Source organism: Vanacampus margaritifer, chromosome 11 (genome assembly GCF_051991255.1).
Source record: "Vanacampus margaritifer isolate UIUO_Vmar chromosome 11, RoL_Vmar_1.0, whole genome shotgun sequence".
In the NCBI taxonomy this organism is placed as follows: Eukaryota; Metazoa; Chordata; class Actinopteri; order Syngnathiformes; family Syngnathidae; genus Vanacampus; species Vanacampus margaritifer.
This window is the reverse complement of record NC_135442.1, coordinates 8912949-8934728: the sequence shown is the minus strand read 5'-3', so window position 1 is coordinate 8934728 and position 21780 is coordinate 8912949. Positions and strand designations below refer to the sequence as shown.

The following is a 21780-nucleotide window of genomic DNA, read 5'->3' as shown; positions in this document are numbered from 1 at the left end:
CTGCTGCCTTTGCTGTGCGGTTAAGATAGAAACACAAATACAGCTGGAGTCCAACCTTGCCATGAAAATACTTTGAAGAAATGCATTTTTCATCATTTAAAACAGTTCCCATGTGTTTCAATGCCATGACATGCTCTCTTCAAAATACCCCATGGATCATGAATTATAGCACATTTTTTACAGTCTTTTGAGACCAGATGAAATCAGACAGCAAAAATGAGACTATCAGACAGTAAAATCAGGAATTGTATTTTCACATGTGGAGGCAGCACTTCATTACACTAAGTACCAGTGGTGGTGCAGCCGTCAGCTGGCTTTGGGCAGTAGGCGGGGTACACTCTTAACTGGTTGCCAGCCAATCACAGGGCACACACACAGATGAACAACCAGCCACACTCACAATCACACCTAGGGACAATTTAGAATTTAGTACCCGGAGAATACCCACATAGGCACGGGGAGAGCATGCAAACTCTACCCAAGAAGGCCGGAGCCCGGACTCAATGTTACGTCCTCAACACTGGGAGGCGAACATGCTAACAAGTCACCCACCGTTCCGCCCACACAAAGTAACACCTAAAAAAATACTTTTTAATGGGCCTTATTTAAAAGTATTGGGTTCACATAAATGCAGATACTAGCCACCAATACTGAAGAAAAAAAAAAGCTCTGTAGAAGCCTGATAACGATCTTGTTAATCAGGTGCGTTGATGGAGGAAGACGTGGAAAACTAGTAGGACAGCGGCTCTCGAGGACCAGGGTTACCTACCCCTGCACTACACACTCGCACCCGTCGACGGGAAAGCGCAAACGAGGGGGACAAAGGCGGAAGCGCAAGAACTGGGACGCGGCCCACACGTCTCAAACAGGAAATGGAAACAAAGCTGATGTGTAAAAAAAACAGGAAGTTGGAAGTCCCGACTCCTCCGTGGCATTAACACCATAGAGAAAGGAGAGACACCTATACTTATTAATAGTGGGAAATGTTATTTCAGATTTTTGGAACTACTAACATGTTTCATATGTTTGTTTATTATATTTTGGACAGTTATAAATATAAAAAGTTAAAGCATTGTGACCGGATGTATCAAATATGACACAAATCAAAAGTCATATATGGAAGGTGATTTATAATTTTTTGTTTGTTTGTTTGGACACTTACTTGCTAATGCAAGCACACATTGAGTTCCTCCACATATTGACTGTGTTCACGAGCATATTAGGTTCCCCTTCATCTGACCATTAGCGTAGAGGAGGGCCAAAACATGCCTTGTGAAAATTAAACTGCACTAAAAAACTACCCACCAGAGGAATGGAAATCAATGTGATGCTTTTAATATCGTGACATGACGATATATTGTGGCAGTTTTAATATCGCAATATTGCCGTTATTGTTACATCCCTATTTGTTTGTTCGAAACGACCAAAAAATACTCTGTTTACAAAGAATAAAAAAATCATGGTTCAGGCTTTATAAGGTTAAGTCAAGGTCTGGGAAAAATGAAGACATAACATAATGATACTGCACACTAGACTTGAAGTGGTTTAAATCAAATAACTAATTTCTATGTTCTGAGTCATCAGTGAAGAAGCTGATGATAAGCAACAAACAGCTTACGTCCTAAATCTGTCTTTGAGCGACCGTCGACTGACAATATTAAACAGTGAGCCGCACACAAACACACACAAGCACACGCACGCACGCACACTTCTGGCAAATCAGAGCATTATCAGTAACAACGTCCATTTAGAGCTGTGAAACTGGCCTTTAGGGGTGCGGCTGATTATACCGACAAACACTCTCTAAGTGACAACATTTCCTGTATAAATCACCAGTCGTGTAATCATTACACTTAGCGTGTTACAGAATTGCAACTGACAGGGCTTCAAATAACGACTATTATCATTTATAAACTGCTACGTTGGGGTAGAAGGGAAGTGACATTTACATCTTTGTGGCTATTCTCTGACAAGACTGAGGGAAGCTTAGAGGAAAATGGGACTTTTTTTCCCCGTCAGTTATGAGCTTGTCGAGTGGTGCCACTGCTCAGTGACGTATGCCCACCTTCTGATATAGGAAACACTGACTTTGCCCTACTCAAGTTTCCACAGTCGCACTTTCTTTGCTGCTTTTAGACAAAATTGTTCGCTGTTTTTTTTTTGTGGCCCATTTGTAGTGTATCTGACTTTCATGTAGCTGGCAGCTCCAACTCATCCACATCTATAAATTTGAGAAACAGTACAGAAAAAAAATAGAGGGGTGTCTTTTTTTTTTTTTACCCCATTTTGTTTTTCTGCATCTGTATCTCATTTTAAAATCAGCCCTCGTCTGTCTCACCATGTTCAGTTTTTGTGTTGTGTTTTGTGTAGTATTTTTACTTTTTACAAATGAGGTTTTGTTTAACCCGCTGTTAGCTGTCTTTTTTGATGCAATCACATCCTTTGATGCTCATTGGATACAATTAAGCCAGATGCAAGTCCATTTAAGAGTTGATTGACTATATATATATATATATATATATATATATATATATATATATATATATAAAATTTGGGCTGATTTTGGGGCGCTAATTGGCGAACCACCAGGCTTCCCATCCTGTCCATATTTGAGTTGTGTGTTGAAGATAATGTCTTTATATTGACCGTAGAAGGTTAAAAACGGAAATTACATCTATTTACGTAATGACATTGTCCATGTGTCCTAAATGCATCAAAAAATAGAATTTTGACTTTAACCCGACTGCATGTAAACAGTCTGTGAGAACAAATTATTTGACCAATAAGTCTGATTCAAGTGTGGAATTGTTAGCTGCGCTTAAAGTCTGGAGCGATGACGGGCAGTTCCCGACTGATCGCCCGACGGCCGGATGCGTTTCTGCCATGTCGACGTGTGTTTGAATTTCTGGTCCACCGAGAAAATGCCTTCTTGATTTGTTTTGACAGTCAGAAACTGTTTGAAAGTCTGCTACAGACACTTATGGGGCTTAAGTGGAACGGCAACATACAGAGTGGCTGCCAGCTGTGTGATTAGTCATTTGCTTTGACTTTCTGTTACAGACAAGGCATACCATTGCAATCATTCACCTTCGGAGGTGCCACCGAAGAGAGAGTAACAAATCTCATGTCATTATTTTATAAGACTCTTCGCATTCTAACATTTCAATGAACCACCTTGAAATACACAATTGTATTCAGAAGACTGTTTACAATCGGGTCTTTAATCATGACAGAACAAATAACAGGCTTGCAAACAGCAAGCAGTAAACTTTTAATTTGCCCATAAATGGGCACTGATTCATTTGAAAAAAACGTGTCCTGTAAGATTATGATATCAATTAATCACTGATTTAGCATCTCAACTGGCGTGTAAGCCTTAACGTTTGAATCCCTTCTACTTTCCTCATCTTTGTTCTTTGAGCTCGGTTTAATATTTGCTTCACGGTGGCTGAATTTGGAAGAGTTCCTTTCTCTCTCTGTCTTTCCATGCCTGCGAATGTCACGTCAGGGCCACTGCCAGGTCGAACAGACTAGCTGGCAAAAGCCAATGGTTTAATTGGCCATCATTAGGCCACGTTGTGCTGCTTACCTGCCCAGTAACTTCCTCGGGGGATGGCCTGATTACTGAAAGTTGGCCAGTTTGCTCACACACTGCAGTGGCCACTTCTCTTACTTGATAAAAAATAAATAAATACAATTTCTTGTTATTGTTGTTTTTATTATTGTTATAATTATTATTATTCCATAATTTTTTTGCCGTTCAACTACTTCTACATTTCTCAACTGATTCATACCATTTCAACTTCAATATGTTCAAAATATTCACGCTTCACAAGCCATTACTTTTCTCATTCCGAACATTCACAGTCTTTCTACAATTCAACATTGCTAGGGTTAGGGCTCGTATCGTTCCTATTCATAATTCAATATTGGTTAGATTCAAAGTCCATTCAAATCAATTTAAATTCCCATAATTCTGTATAATTCAATTCATTTAATTCCTACATAACAAAAGTCACATTTTAAACAACATAATTTCACCTCATTGCATAAAAAAATAATAATTAAATGCATGGATTTCACCACTACTATTCAAGATCATTGTATATTGTTCATTGCCATTCAATATCAGTCCAAAATCATTCAATGCCATTTAATATAATTCCATATCTTTCACAACATTCCACCTCATTCAATACCATTCCACGTTTCTGTATCATTCATTCAGCATTCACACACAATTTCTCCAGAAATTACTTCATCTAGTGAAAACAGAGAATGACAATATAAGTAACATTGATCTGAATCTGTTCTGCGGATGCAGATTTACATTTCTTCACTGATTTGCATTTCATACATCCACACTTGTACTTCTGAAAGAGGACATTACTTTAACAGTGTGCACTAGATATGTCTCAACACACAATAAATATCCATCAATACTTTTGCCCTATCCTCTATAGAGTTATCTTTCAGGAGGGCACCCACAGACTCTGCCTGGAGCAGGCGGTCCATCGGGACTTCCACTGGTTTGATATAAATAGAACATGAGCCGGCCAACTCACAAATAAATGGAGCTCCAGCGGAATTATGACATCTCCTGTCTGTCCTAGAGCCCTCGCATGCCTCACAAACACCCTGAAATAGCAGTCTTTTACAGCTATTATTTCAAGTAAATTTGCATGATTCCGAAAACTGTGATACTGGCTGCGGGTCAGTGCTGTCTACGGTAAATCCAGCACGTCAACCAATATTAATGATACATTTTTAAGAAAGCGTCCTCACAAAGAAAATCTGTCCTAAATGCAAATAGATGGCAAACTTTTATGCAAAAGTTGACTGGACTATTTTAGATTTGCTTTAAATACTCCCTCAAATCCTCTAATCCAAACCTGCAGGTGAGGCACTTACTGAAAACTAGTGATGGGAAAATGAAGCTTCATGAAGCACTTGCGATATTTTTTACTCCTCTAGATGGTGCTCTTGGTTTAGAGATGAAGGCTAGCGCAATGATAATTGATTACATTTGCACTGCATCTTGAATCCAAGAGTGCCATCTAGAGGAGTCCAAAAATATCACAAGTGCTTCATGAAGCTTCATTTGTCCATCACTACTGAAAACGTTTCACATGACGCAGAAAGAGGTTACCACCAGAGGCGTGGTAAGCCATCGGGAATTTCAAGAGAATCTTGAACGACCGGTCCATTCCAGGTGGAAATTGATGCGCATCAGGGCCGGTGAACTGAACTTTCCATTGAACATTTACGGGGAATGTGAGGTTACTTGCCAACAGACGAGCTGTTTATATGAAAGGAGCCTGTTTTGGCTCCCTCTTCTGGGGAGTCCGATCACTACGGAAGGGAGATGGCGTACTTTTTAAATTCCAATACGATTCCATTACATTGGAAGTTTATCAATACCGACACAATGGAATATTATATTTACATGACAAATACTGGCCATTTTTACTATGCTATAGTATATTAAGTCTAAAACAAAAAGTAAAATAAATGACAAATATGAATGAAAAACATCACGCAAAGATGAAAAATGTATTTCAGAACTGAGTACGATTATTTTAATAATTGATCAATCTGTTGATTATTTTTTATTAAAGCTCAACAAAACAGAAAAATATTCCAATCTGAGTGTGCAAAAAATGAAAACGATCTAATTGTGATTTAATTACTGGTTTGGTCTGTAAAATGTGAGATAATAGGCAAAAATATTGATCATTGGTATAAGGAGATGTTTACAAAGATCTTATTTTGAACAGACACAAAAACAATCAGTCAGCTTTTTTTTTGTCTACAGAAATCCAAAAATTACTTTTGAGAGGCTGAAATTTTGAGGATTTGGGTTTTTTGTCACATCATATAATAAATATAATACAATAGCCAGTCATTAAAATCATTTCAGCTCACTATCAAGTAATGATTTGGTCATTTAATGCTTAAATCCAAAAACATGCTTTGGGATAGAAAAGGCCATTTAACAGGCACTAAAATCAAACATTCTATAATATTTAATATAGGCTAAAGCAGGGACCAACAACATCACTCAGCTTTTCCCCAAAATAGCTCACCAGTGATGGGAAATTATTTCATAGAAATGACCATCATAATCATAATCCGGTTAATCAATTAGATAAATATCAGTGCTGTTTATTAATAATAACAAATTCCGAAATGTCAAATTGATAGCCTTTAATCCGTAACCAAGAAGTAGCTTTCATTTTTTTTAAAAAAAGGCTGGTGAACCCTGGGCTCATGGTGATTAAGTGTGATTTAGTGTTCAATGGCTGATTAAAGCTCGTTCCTAAGCGTTCACCTACATACTATACAACAAGGTCAAGGACGTGAAGAGAGAGGCAACAAAGAAAAAAAGAATGTGCGGTCCTCATTCTCAGTTACAGAAATTGAAAATGACCGCGTGTACAGTATTCCCAACATGCATTTGTGGCTGCCTTTAGACTTTCTCACAGAGTGTGTTAGATCTTCCCTATGACCAACACGTTGGCCAAGGATGGATTACATCTCTGATTTGTAATTCCTGAAACTCGGCCTCCCAAGGAACAATCACATCCTCAGCAATGTCGGGAAAATAAGGAACAAAGACCTCATCTTTAAGATTACCTTTATCCTGAGTCAAAAGGCTCTCAAAGGAATCAGGTTAGTGAATTGGATTCATGAATTTTCATTATCGAGAAGATTGCTGCTGTCGACTTTAGGAGGAGAAAAAAAAAAGGAGATTCATTAATGAGGGACGGTTTGCCTATGTGAAGGCGATGCCGTTCAAACTGACAAATAACGTTGTTATATGTCGTTTTTGTTTTGATTGGTCTCCGAACAGCCAAAAAAAGCTCCTATTTTTTTTCTTTGAAATCCCAGCCCTTTGGAGTTCTTTGTTCCTGATTTCAAAAGCATCAATTTACACAAGCGCGTCCGAACGGAACAGTGTTGGCTTTCGTTTCCCCATCAGCATATAAGCGCACAAAGTAGACAAAATAGACAAAGTACAGCTGACCAATGAAAGGGAAACATGATTTAGGGAAATATTCATTTTCACAATCACAGTGAGGACTGGGAACAATCTTGAACCGGAATGCTGTGCGGCTTCATCATATTATCAAGTATGAAGTTGACAGCCACCATATAACATTGCAGAGTGAACTACAACCATATATAATGTTAACCACTACTGTACAATCTGTGTCCATTATTTTTTTTTTTAAATAAACGACAATTTTAATGAAATAATCTCACTGAATGTTGCGAATGCCACTTGATGTTAGTGTCATACTGAACCAAACTACCGAAAAGCTACCAGACTGTGAATGTAGCTTAATTTCCCTGACATGAGTGATCCAATTTCAACAAATGTGTTAGAAAATGCTTATTTATTACTATTATAGAAAGCAATAGGCACAATTAGGTATGGGCGAGTACAGATACCAGATAGCAGTATCGGGTCGATACCCAGCCTTATTTCAAGAGATTTTTGCTGACAACTGTGGCTGTTTTCTGATCAGGAACTAGAAAGTCGAAGAATAGAAAATTGCCATTAATTTCATCAGGAAAAATTCTATATTGTTATAGATAGGTTTTTCCTTAAAATGACTAGTACTAGTGGTATCGTTATCGGCGATACTGGTTTCAGTCTAAAAAAGGGGGTATCGAACATCCCTAGGTAGAATAAACCTAAAGAAAATAAGTGATGGCTTCCTGCAAATGAATTAACTTTGTGTTTAATTAACCAGGCCTCGATTTCACACAGAGTAACTCAATTTGTGGGTAAATAGAGATCCTAATTACTTTGCTTTTTGCGATGTTTTTGTTCGGTAGTGTACGGTGAGGTTTTTTTTTTTTCGAATGAATGCCTCGGCTCGCTAATGTCCTGCGAACTAATTGAGACTGAATCAACGAGTGCTGACAGTGCAGACAAGCGGTGCACTTGTCACTTTTGCCTCAAGACGCGATTAATCAACAATCATTTCCACGCAATCAGCACAATTATTAACAATCAAGTAAACGATTATCGTGCTCTTCCCTTTGGAAAATATTGGAAGAATACCAAATATATATATATATATATATATAGCTGCACGTCAACAAAACCAATCATAATGCATAGAAATATTAAGAGATTATTTTCTAACTATGACAAACACGGCACGGTCACACATTGAAATTCAATTGGGCAAAGTAGTAGAATACCTGAAAAGGAGGGCAATAAAAAAATAATCGATAACCTGATTGATTGCTCTTGTGCTTATTATGACGACTCACAAGAGAGCATGGAAGTGGCAATACTTTCACGCGCAGAGGAAACGTGTGGGAGTGTGAACACAATCGCAGACACTCTAATTTACACCATACGCCTGCGACCTTAAACACACTCGCACATTCACACAGCCTGAAACGCATGGAAGCATCATGCATCACATCATAGTACAAACAGAGGTGATGTTAACGCATGTCGTCGATGAACAATTTTACCTGTTGGTAGCTCTTTACCCACCCACCATGAGATGGAGAAGATGACACGCACACATCTCACTCTGTCACTCACTTATCATTCAATCTATGCTTTTGCGGTGTATGTGATTAAATCAGGTAGAGCACCATCTTCTTTCCACATGAAGTTATTTGATTGATTTTTATTTGTCATCAAGCCGTCATATTTAGCATATTCGCATGTTATTGTACTAATAAATCTAAAAAGTCAGAAATGAATCTCAGTATTTGAATAGCCTGAAATGAGGCAAAATTTGGTCACCAATATGTAAAAATACTTTGAGCTACATTGATATTTATGCAAAGTACTTTTAATTATACCATTTAATAGAAGATCATTTATTTTAATTAAGGCATTTTAGTTGAGTGGCATTAGGTACAAACCCATTCCAAAGTAATAATTTGTATATGCCGTTTACAATAGGTTATATATATATATAGATAAAAAAAAAAACAGCAGTTGTATCCCATTTATAAAGCACAGGCATAATCCAAAAGTTAGACTAGTAATATTTTTTGGTGCTCTTTTGAAACACATGTATGATGTCAGAGACTTTTTTTTGTAATGTATTGAAGCGTGTCTCACCTTGGTTGCAGTGGCCACAGCGAGCGAGGACAATTCCAAGAAAAAGTGCAACAGGGACAAATGTTGGTCCAACACTCATCTCTGCTGCAACATCGGTCACCGGCTGCAGCGGAGCCGACAGCGAATTAAGCACGGCAGGGTCGTGCAACATAAAAAAAAAAAAAAAAAAAAAAAAAAGCACCACTGGCTCTGCTCCGAATCACATTTGGGTCCGTTTCTTGCTCATCATGAGATCCATCCCTTCGCCGTTTGAGGAACTTTCAAAAAGATCAATTATCAGTCAAGAAACAGTATCAACTTCGCACATTTCCTGCCGGTTCTTCCAAGTTACTGCATGACTTGAAACGTTGCGCAAAAATCTTTGCACCGAGGCGACATCGCGCACGCGGTGGAGGTCCCTAATCGTGTTCCGATGTGCTCCTTTCCGGACCGCTGCAGCAGCCAGCGAGCGAGGTTTGTGAAAGGATGACGATGATGAGGGCAGGAGGAGGAGATGAAGCACGCGGCGGCGGCGGCGGCGGCTGAGACTGCGCGCATCTGTACAGGAGGCTCGGCACTAGAGGGGGTTAGCTGACAAGGCAATGTGTGTGCGTGCGTGTGCGTGTTTGTGTGCGTCAGGAGAACCGTTATGGGGACACGTTTATGCCATGTGCTTCCATAAGAATACAGTGGCGTCATATAATGAACCTCATGAAGCACGGTGAATGAGTGGTTAGGTTACATCCGTCTCACAGTTTGGGTTCGAATCCCTGCTCAGGCACGTGCCCTCCAAAAATGTAGGGATGGAAATCATTGCTTTAATAATAATAAGAATAAGGCTGTATTCTGATTCATGCCATTTTTATTAACTCATTCACTGCCATTGACAGCTATAGACGTCAAAAATTCATTTGAACCATTTCTATTAGTTTAACTCCCCCCCCCCACACACTTTTGTCAACAAGAGTATGAAAACCTAGAAGAAAATGATTGTACATTTAGAACAGATTAAAAATTTGTGATTAATCGAGAGTTAACTATTGAAGTCATGCGATTAATTGCAATTACAAATTTTAAATCGCATGTCGCCCCTAAATTTTAATAATTGAATCGCCTGACGCCCCTAATTTTTAATAATCTTTTCTTTAAAAAAAATAAGTCTAGATTTTCATACTCTTGTTAACAAAAGTGGAAAAAAATGTTAAACTAGTAGAAACAGTTCAAATAAATTTTTGACGTCTATGGCCGTCAATGGCAGTGAATGAGTTAAAAACAAACAAACATTGCTTCTCTTTCACAAATTAGGACAATTCTAATATAGTGGGTTCACAAATAATGTCCTGATTTTGAACAGATAATTTTTTTTCCCCCTTTCACATAAAACTATCTGATACCACTTTTTTCACTTATTTTTTTCCAATACCAAGTACCGCTACCACATGACATTTCTAAATACGATCATTTTAAATTGTTTTAATTGTATTAAAAAAAAAGATTTATGGACATAAAAATATCTATCAACATAAAATGTCCTTCAGGACCTCAATTTGTGATCCCTGTCCACTCTTTGCAGCATATCAAAAATGATCATGCGTACCGGCTTCTGTGGAACGATCTGGTCTAGGGTTTCAGGGAGTCGGGGGTACATAAACCTTACTCTATAAAGAAAGAAGTCACAAGCAGTTAGGTCCGCTGACATTGCAGGCCACTTGCAGAACACCATCTTATCCAGCACGGACCATTAATCTGTTTGGCAGGTGCTCATTGTAAAATCTCCTGACAGCGAGATGCCGGTGTGGCAGTGCATCATTTTAGCCAAAAAAAGTAGCATCAGAAGCTAGTTGTGGAAATGTGTACTTGGTTAGCACATCCAGGTAACTTTGACTGGTAAAAGTTCACCTTTCAAAGAAGAAGAAGGCCATGAAGGGTGGTATAAGACTGAAATAAATAAATAAATCTCAATAGGGAATGGACTCCATCTATACCACTATATATGAAATGGTTTGGGTCTCCTGAAGGCCTCACGACTGGCTGGAAGTGTTCGGTTTAGGTGAACGGTATGGGATTTTTTTAATAGGTTTTAGGTGAACTAATGAATACACACACACACACACACTCGCACGCACGCACATACAAAAAAAAAGAAAAAAAAAAGGGAGAGCAATGATGATGTCATGTCAAATCCGTAAAATTACCAAATGAACAATACTGAGCTCTCCAAGAAAAAAAAAAAAAAAAATGAAAATAAAAATAAAAAAAGGTTTTAGATATCACAATGTCATGAAATGAGAAAGTGATTTGTAAAGTTGCGTGACCATTTTTTGTCCAACCAATGATATTGTTGCGGAATAGTATTCAAATGTACACATTTTGACACCAATCAATTCTCTCCAATCCAAACGCAGTGCACCGGTGAACTGCCAAGGCAGCAATGTCAGCCAAGATCGAAGGTCTTCCCCTCACCTTCATGGACGGCTCATGAGTGAATAAGCAAACCGTCCGCTGTCTCGTCGGCTTAAACAAAGCTATGCTGGCTGCTGTGATGATACCCAGTCAATCAGGGCATATAGGAACAGCTCGCTGTCAGCACAGCGAAGGTAAATACATCAACATCACCATCCGTCTCTCGTGCTTAAGTGCCAGCCAATCGCCACACAATGGGAAATACTTTCCCTTTTTCCATTTTAGACTAACATTTTCGCTTTTATAAGACGCTATTCCTCTACCACAATAACTACATTTCCCTCCACTACGTCATCATTGTTTGGTCAATAAAAAAAAGGAAAAAAAAAAGACATGTCAATAAAAGCAGATTATGTCCCTCTGGAAGGTGAAACTGGTGACAAGACTCCAGTCTCACAAGAATGATGATTGAAGGAGATAACCCACTTACAAGAAGTCCTCTCTGGCTGCCCCCTGCAATGATTTGGTTTCCGTTGCCGTAATGGTTTCCAGTGAGGTGTGACTGTTGTGTATAGGGCCTAACTGTGAGCTATTATTCCCCCTGTGCCGATAGAACAAGCTCCGTCCATTTGTACTCATCACTGGCAAAAAGCTGGAACAAGACCACATCAGCAAAGCTGACAGCGAGGATGAAACTTTATAATGCTAACAGGTTCACTAAAGTCCTCATCATAGCAAGGAATCAGAATGTACAGTGTTGACTGTTTAAATTTTTTCCTCATGACTTCCTTAAATGCTTTTGATAATTAGAACGTCAGTGAAGGAAAGGTGAGTTCTCGGTTTAACCAGGTGAAGTGAATTTGGGAGAAATTATTAAAATAATAATAATAATAATACAAAAATAAAAAGTTCCATTCTTAAGATAAGCCTGAAAAATGCTTGTAAATCCGGGTTAAAAACTATGTTTTTTTAACTTATTCACTGCCATTGACGGCTATAGACGTCAAAAATTCATTTGAACTATTTCTATTAGTTTCAAAATGTTTTCCACTTTTGTTAACAAGAGTATGAAAACATGTATTGTACATTTAGAACAGATATAAAATTTGTGATTAATTTTGAGTTAACTAGTGAAGTCATGTGATTAATTACAGTTAAAAAAAATAATCACCTGATGCCCCTAATAAAAAAAAGAAAAGGAAAGACTATTAAAAATTAGGGGCGTCAGACAATTTTTTTTAAAAATTGTAATTAATCGCATGACTTTAATAGTTAACTCACGATTAATATTTTTTTATATATCTGTTCTAAATGTACAATAAAAAAATTCTAGGTTGTCACACTCAAAAAAAATGTGAAACTAATAGAAATAGTTCAAATGAATTTTTGACGTCTATAGCCGTCAATGGCAGTGAATGAGTTAATCATCGTTGTTTTTTTAACCATACCTATGATTATAGTCATTCAAAGCGATTTTTTAAATCAGATTTTTTAAAATCTTGACTTTAATGTATGCAAATTGCCAACAACATGCCCTCGCATGATCATAATAGGTGCCGTGAATGGCTTATGACCAATGCTAGCAGGCTAATGTGGTTAACTGATGCACGAGCATATGGACTGACTGCAGGATACTGGCACAGAAAATATACTTATCGGTAGTTTTGTCAATAAACCTGTGTTGTGAAGAACATCAAAATAAGGAGTCATACGGCAACAACCGGTAAGCACTTATTTAGGTTTACTGCTGCGACAAGAAATAAAAATGTCAGATTGTCTATATTATATGCATTTGATATTATGTAAATTTGATTTAGTAGACATTAAATATCACGTTGGAATGCAAGTATGTTTAAAAAAAAAAATTTGACCCCCCAAAAATTTGACAAATAAAATCTGAATTGTTATTGCTATTTGCACATTATCGGTTGATCATTTTAGATTTATTTATTTTTATTATGTATTCATGGGAAATTATGGCAATAATGATAAATATTTGCAATATAAATATTGCGACAGAGAAACAGAGGTGGGCAATTTACAAAAGCTTGTTGGTCCGTCATTGTCAGTCTGTCATTTTTTTTCAAGCCGAACCAAACTGTAATCATCGGTCCATAACAGACAGAGGCGGCCATTTCCGTCAGTCATTAAAATGGACGTCCGTCAGTGACTGGGAAGTCTGTCGGCACTTGATCCAGTTAGTGACGATTACACAGACTTTTTTTTTTTTACGTTTCTTGTCATTCATCAGTAGTCAGCAAAACAGGTGTCCATTAGTGATGGACTTCCGGAAAGTCCGCCACAACTGATTGAATGCCCACCTGTGCAGAGAACCGCACAAACCTTACAGCATCAGCTTTGCAGTCCAGCTGCATGTCTGTGGTCACCCACCTCCCCAGCTGCCTAATGGGCCACAGGCTTTAATCTGGATGGCCACGGTATTTAGGAGAGTGAGCAGAGCAAATAGCGAGAGGAGATCATCAGAGCCGAAAGTGGGTATGCCAGTAACCCCGACCGGTAAAGACATGTTTGGCCATCAGTCAAAAACGCAGGAAATGGGATGAGTATGTGGCCATATCTAAGGACTGACAGCAGATAGGCCATCATAAACCCTTTATAAACCTCCTTCACATCGTTTATTTTTTTTTCTTTTTCTTTTTTTTTTCTGGAGAGCTCAGTATTGTTTATTCGGTAATTTTACAGATTTGACATGTCATCATCATTGCTCTCTCTTTTTTTTTTTTTTTGTATGTGGGTGAGAATGTATATGTGCATGTGTGCGTGCGTGCGTGCGAGTGTGTGTGTGTGTATTCATTAGTTCACCTAAAACCTATTAAAAAATCCCATACCTTTCACCTAAACCGAACACTTCCAGCCAGAGTCGTGAGGCCGTCAGGAGACCCGAGGAAGGACCAAAGAAGAGAAAGGAAAGTGAAATCCAGCACCGAGTCCTTCACCAACCCCAGAAACCTCTAAATTCCAACAAATCAGGGAGACCTCAAGAGACCAAAGGAGAGACTGAGGAAAGGAAGGAAGGACAGACGAAGCAGAGTGAGATCCACAGACACCAGCCTCCACCGATTGAACGACCTGAGGAAGAAGCAGATTGTGTCTGAGTTTCGATAGATGCTGGTGTGGTGGATCACATCGTTTATTTTGAACTACAGTACTATTTTACTTAGATGTTAGCATTGCTGACCAAAATGCCCACTAACAAGTTTAATGTAGAACACATAGCCATGTAAAACAGGGGAGCTTTGAAATACTTCCGTCTCACTAATTTCCTCCAAAGACTCAATTAAAAAGCAATCACTGTCACAACACAATTAGACTTATATTGGTAGAATCTCCCAAAATGTGCCGACATTCATGTCATTATTAGTTTAAAACTTGTCTGGGAACAAATCCATCTGTATTATCTTCCGATTGTAATGTTCCATGTCATCAACAAGGCAATTGTTAAGAAGTGGATGCTCATTAGGCAGCAAAACAATGCATGGCGCTCAGCCAATGCCGTTCACAATAAAAACAACACACAAAATGAATCACCACGGGAAATGACAGCATTGATAATGAGCATGAAGGGTAATAAACATCATTATCGCCCGTAACACTTTTTCTGGAGCTTTTCAGTTAGCTTGCAGACGCACTGTAATCACAGTCAGCGACCAAGTAAGGTGGCTTACAGCTACTTGACAGCTCCTGAATCCCGCCTTGCCATCCTTAACCCCCACATTTCCATTAGTAATTGACAAATGGATGGATTAATGGTGTATAAAATGACCCATCCATCATCGAGGCTAAATTTGGCAAGAGAGCACCGTTGAGTCTGACAACCCTTTTTTTTTTTATATGCTCGGCTCTTCACGGACTTCTTTGCAAGTTCTCATGAATCTCTTTTCAAGTAAGTAGATAGTTGACCTTCACCGCTCATAGCAATGTGTGTTTAGGCGTTACTGGAGAAGCACACTCGGGCGGTGTAGCCATTATGACCACAATGGTGAAGGGAATGTATGAATGCAATATGGGTTCAGTAAGCCAGTTCCACTGTTTAAAAGTTTCAAGAAAAACATTGCGAAGTGTTCAAAAATGATAATTTATAAAAAGGTACTCAGCAAATTATTTCAAAATATAGCAAAACAATTGGTCATTAAAACCCTGGAGAACCCACAGGGTCAAATTTGGCCCCTATTAATTCTGCTACTCAAATAACAAAGACCTTTTCTTTTTTTTACAAATTTAACTTCAAAAGTCCAGAGTGCCACTTCTGACCCCTGCATGGGGCCATCTAGTGGATGAATATTGCACTTACATGAGCCAGAGTGGTGGTGACAAGATGGCTGGCAACATGCTGTTTTGTTGAGCTGGAAATCAATCCAAACAAAACCATCTTCTCAGCAAACCATCAGTTGGTAAAATTGTTTTTTTTTTTGTTAATCTATTTCATATCATGTCGCAGAATGCCTAGGAGTATGTTTTATATATATGTTTTGATAAATTAGCAACTCTGAGCTAGTTCAAAAAACAAGGGTTAAAATTGAAAAAACATATATTTTGGTGTTCAGTGAACTTATAGCAGTCATTTAATGTATAATTCATAATTTTCCAAAGAAGAAAAGGGTTCTTGGGTTCTCCAGGGTTAATGTTGTCATATATATCCATGCGAGGAATCCTCAGCGCACGGGTTTCAGTATAAAGCTGAGCATTCCGTTTTTCTAATTTTCGACTCAATTCATTCAACGCCGTGATGACCTTAACCCAATAGAACATGCATTTTACCTCCCTCAAGAGGAGATTGAAGGGGAAATCTCCCAGAAACAAAACTGAAAGAGGCTGCAGTAAAGGCCTGGAAAAAGTATTTCAACTGAAGAATGCGACAGTCCGCTCAAGTCAATGAGTGCAGTTATTGCAAGTAAGGGTTACGCCACCCAAATATTCTTTACACAAAAAGGTGCTCTGTCCTGAGTTGTTTTGCATATAGATTTAAATACCATAAAATTAAAAAGGTGGAATTCGGAACTTTTGTCCCATATTCATCTTAGAATTCAAATTATAGTACCATTTTAATTGTAAATCTAAAACCCATACTGACCATATTGTGAGCACATTGATTTTAATTAGAGGGACAAAAGACAAGGGTTTTATTATTTTTTTTTACATACATTTCTTCAACAATATAAGTATGAAACTGTCTTTTGTTATGCCAGAACAGTCTGAAAATGAATACGATCAGTCTAAGTATTTGCAATTTAAAAATGATACCCCTGCCATTTTGTATTCGCGTGACCCACAAAAATCACAAGAAACGTCAGCAGGTTTATAAAATGAACAAATATCCATTCCCAATTTTTGGTGCGCTACATTCAAATAACCGCGGGGATTAAGGGAACCTGTCCAATTCAATTAAAATCAGTCATATCCTTTTGAAAAACAATAAACAATGACATGGCAGTATTTGTCAGTTGAAGACAGGTGGGGACGTCCGTGCGCGTGTCTGCATCTTGCACGTCTTGGACCAAAGCATGCAAACACACGCGTGTGTGTGTGACAGTGTATGTGTGTGTATATGATGTCAAAGAACACACTCATAGTTAAGTGCAGCTATAATAAATAATACACTTGAACTTGCTTGTGAATGTTGAGCCATTGCTTGGTAGCAGGAACATTTCACATTTCGGAAGGGAAAGAGAATTCACTTTAATTGCTTAGATTACCAAATTTTAATTTACATTTTGTTAAAGATAATCTAATATAACTCTTTAATCTAGTAGTAGTTCATACCCACTTTTTACTAGGTATTTTCACCTGAATTACGTACACGGGAATATATTACAAAGGATTTGAAATAATTGGGAGATCAGTTCAAGTTGAAGAATCTTCTCCTGAGAGTAAATTCAAGAAACAAAAAGCATTTATTCGAGTAAAATCTAGTATAATGCAGATAACACATGCGCTAATAAAGTTGTTTATTTTAGAGTGTTACCACTCACAAGAGCACTTTGAGACTCCATCTGCTAATGGTGTTTTTTCAAACGATAGTATTTGCTCAAAAGGTCTTTCAAGGATCACTTTTGGCAAGAAAACTCAACAAAGAGAGCTCTCAATTTCTCAACAGTACAAACATGTCATGTTTGTACAAAATGATTGGAGTTTTTTCTTTTTTCTTTATACTCATTATAGTGAAGGAAACGTCATCATTAGTGTTCTTGTATTCTTGTAATAAAGACTACGCTGTATAAAACAGTAATGGGGGAGTTGAGAAACTGCAGCAAAGGTTCACATTCAGACTAAAAATAGAGCTATTTTGATTCATGGTTGACACTAAAGCACCTGGACTAGTGAGGTACCCATTCATTTTTATGTCTGTTTAGGGGTCAAGTTCATCAGGTGAGCTATAATGTCTGCTTAACACTGCTCTGGGAAATGAGCATTATTCAGCACTAAGTAGAATGGCACAAAAATGTGAACCATGGATTTGGATATTGTACACTTTATACTTTGATCTACCAATTCTACTGGCGAACAAATAAATAAAACAAATAAAAAGTCAATGTGATGTCATACAATAATGACGCATTCTCTCTTACAGCTGTAAAAACTTGAATAATAATGACCAGAGATAACGATATATTTTCGAGCACCATTTTTTTTTTTTTTCATTTCACCATTTCCTCATTCTTTTTACTGACTGAACAAGCAAGTGCATAATTAGCTTGGGTAGTTTCCTCCATGTTAGCGTTAGAGCAGCTGACATAGTAATTGCAGCTTTTCACAGGAAGAGAATGAGTACGTCGGCCTGGAGTACTCCTGCCTTATTTATGACCTCTTCGCACGCCTCAAGTTGGGCTCACTGACAGCAGCTGTCACGTCATTATTAGCCTCACACGCTTGCACACACTTTAGAACACATGTGGATGTACATGCAATATATATATATATATATATATAAATATATATATATATATATATATATATATATATATATATATATATATATATATATATATTTATATATATATATATATATTTATATATATATATAAATATATATATATATATATATATATATATATATATATATATATATATATATATATATTTATATATATATATATATATATATATATATTTATATATATATATAAATATATATATATATATATATATATATATATATATATATATATATATATATATATATATATATATAAATAAAAAATAAATAAATATATATATATAAAAAATAAATAAATATATATATATATATATATATTAGATTTAGATTCTCTTTCACCATAAAGGTTAATTGTATTTGGAAAACGCCTGTAGTAAAGTGACACTCATCAAGGAGGATTTTGAGGTCTAGAATGAGGTCGCTTTACTTTTATGAGGAAGAGCAGCATATAAAAGTGATTTGTTCCACAGACGCATGCTTTTTTTCCCCCACAACTACACTTTGAGATTAAACCGTAAGGATGACCTCCTACATATATACATGATATACGTAAATATGCATACCTGACCTTTTTCTCATGACAAAACAGATTAATTTCAGATATGCATGGTTAGGTCTGATGGTCACAGTGAAAACATTAGATAGATGATACTGTATGTGATGGACCGTGGGCAATACTTGAATGGTCCTCAAGAGAGCCTAGAGGTGTGTCCTTATTTGGGCTTGAACCTCATACATTTCATTCATTGAAAAGGAAGCTAGGAACTATTTCAGCAACATCAAATGGACATTGATGTGAAATGAGCACAAAAATTTACGACTAAAATAACTAAGACCAAGATAAATCATCAAAAAAGTATTACCACCACTTAGCTGGCTAATAACCTGTACAACTCAATTGAGAAAATAATATTTTTGAACGGAAAAGTAAAAAACAACAACAACAACAAAAATAGAGCTAATGTGGTTGCAAAAGTGTACACACCCCTTATAACTGGGGATGTGGCTATTCAACCTTGTTTTCAAAGTTTAGGAAAAACACACATCTCCCAAATGCATGTCGGTAAACATGTTTTGAAACCAAGGTTGAAGATTTCAGAAAAAAACCCCAAAAAAACTGAAGGTATGATTGACACAAACACTGCTCATCCCTAAAGGAACAACATACCTATAGTGCAGTGCTGAATTTATTTTGGGCAACCTTCCCCCCTTCCCGGAAGAAAAATAACCAGGAAGAAGCACCACTATAGCAGCAACATGCTTTGTGGATGTTTCTTTTGCTGGACCTGCGGTCTTAAACAAAGTAGAGTAAATTATGAACAGTTCATAAGGTTATTTTAGTTAACTAAAACAAACAAAATAACTAAAATAACTAAAATAAAATAAAATAAAAAAATTATTTGATGAAATAAAAACGAAAATGTTTTTTTTTTTTTTAAAAAACAATAACTGACTGAAACTACAAGTAATACACAAAATAAAAAAAATAAAAACAACAACCCCTCCCCCCCAAAAAAACTATTACTAAAAGTAAACTAAAAATACAATTTTGGGAATAACTAAAATTAATTTAAACTAAGAGAGTCACCGTGAAAACTAATGAAAACTTAGTAAATACAAAAAATAAAAATAAAAACAAACAAATAAAACCGCTTAACTATAATGAAAATTCCAAAACTATAACAACCCCTTTCCAAACAGCAGTAGCTGTTCAGACAAAAATCTTCAGTTTTATGCTAAAAAGGAAAAAAAAAATGTTAGGAAATTTTATTTGAGCAGAATCAGATTGTATACACAGTCAGATTCCCGGTACAAAAAAAAACCCCAAAAAATCTTAGTTGCTTATTTTTATTTCACATCTTTATTTATTTATTTATGTATTTATTTATTTATTTACTTACCCATTTATGATTATTTTTTATTTTATTTTTTTAGCTTTACACGTTATTGGTCACATCAATGTTGGAAAAAGTTTAAAAATGATTTTTCAAGTACTAATTTTTCACACAAAAAAAAAGAAGGCATTTAAACTTATTTTTTTTATATCCACTATTTGGAAATTAACCATTAACGAATTAAAAGAAAAATAACAGCCGCTTGCATCTCCTGACTAGAACAGCTACAGCTGATGCTGGAACTAGAAATACAAATCCGCGCAACTTTCCATACATATTTTATTTATAGCTGTATAAATGCTGTTACATGATACAGTGTTGTTGTCTCCGTAAAAAAAAACAAAAAAACACACACATTTCCTCAATGAGCTGTGAGGGACCACTAATTGCCTCCGGGAATGAACACATTCAGTATCAACATTAGCATTGTTGCTACATCATTGTAATTATGTTATTACATTGTAATAAAAAGCAAGTTGTTTTGGTAACACTGTGTGTTGTTTGTGTGGACACAGTCATTATCCTTACTAACACACACACACGGTCACAATCACACGCTCTGGGTTTGGATGAATGATTTGTTTTTAACTGGATTGCACATAAGTAGTTCTATGTTGAGCCTTCAATTCAGTCTGGTTAAGTTGAATTATCTCTCACTGGCATACTGTATGGATGTGTGTGCACGCTTCAATGTGTTTGTGTGAATCCAAAGGCCAAATTGACAATGTTGGACTCAGCTGACAATCATGTGGTGCACTGAACCAAAGGCAGGTGATGGGAATGACCTTGGCCATCCGTGTGTCAGCAGATATGAGAAGCACAGCAAGTCCACGTTGCTGTTCAACGCTCCGAATAGTAAACAGGGACTACTTTGAGAACCTTTGTCAATATTGTCTCAATAATAGAATTAGCTTGTTTTAGACTCAGGAACATAATTCACAAATGATTATGTTGTTTTCACATAATTAATGCTTCAGGTTGTTTGTAAAAATAATAACAATCATGAGCGCATTAGCAGAAATATTCACAACATAATTAGTTGATTGAATTTTTTTGTTTTCTATTAAAAATCAATTAAAAATGTTTTTTTAATTGAATTGTTAAGAGCAATATTTTCTATACCAAGATTTGTCTTTCCAGTTTATCCTCTGTGGAAAAAATAAAAAAATAAATTACAAAATATTAATGTTTCTATGTTGTGACTATTGAGTGAAAAAAAAGTTGTAATACTTCACTGCTGTAAGTTATATTTTTTCCTTATTTTCATTTTTCGGAACTTGCAAATTTCGATTGAATACCAAACTGAATTACTATATTCCAGCTTCCTCCCACTTTCAATAAAGGTTTATTGAAGATTTGAAATTTTTGGCCATATTGGCCATTAGTATAAAAATATGTGTGACCCTGCCTCTGACCCATGGATGGATGTCTGACCGTGTTGAGCA

General features: G+C 36.6%; 1 protein-coding gene across 4 annotated transcripts in view; it reads right to left on the bottom strand.

Moving 5' to 3' along the window:
• Positions 1–21780, bottom strand: part of epha6 (eph receptor A6) — a 171414-nt gene that overhangs the window by 112192 nt on the left and 37442 nt on the right. For 3 of the 4 annotated variants that reach the window (XM_077579684.1, XM_077579685.1, XM_077579683.1), the window contains exon 1: positions 9104–9621. The exons of the other annotated variant lie outside the window; for it this stretch is intronic. In XM_077579684.1, the coding sequence (XP_077435810.1) occupies positions 9104–9254 (151 nt within the window). In that variant the 5' untranslated portion in view covers positions 9255–9621. Of the gene's footprint in view, positions 1–9103; positions 9622–21780 lie in introns of those variants that run through there. 4 annotated transcript variants of the gene reach the window in all.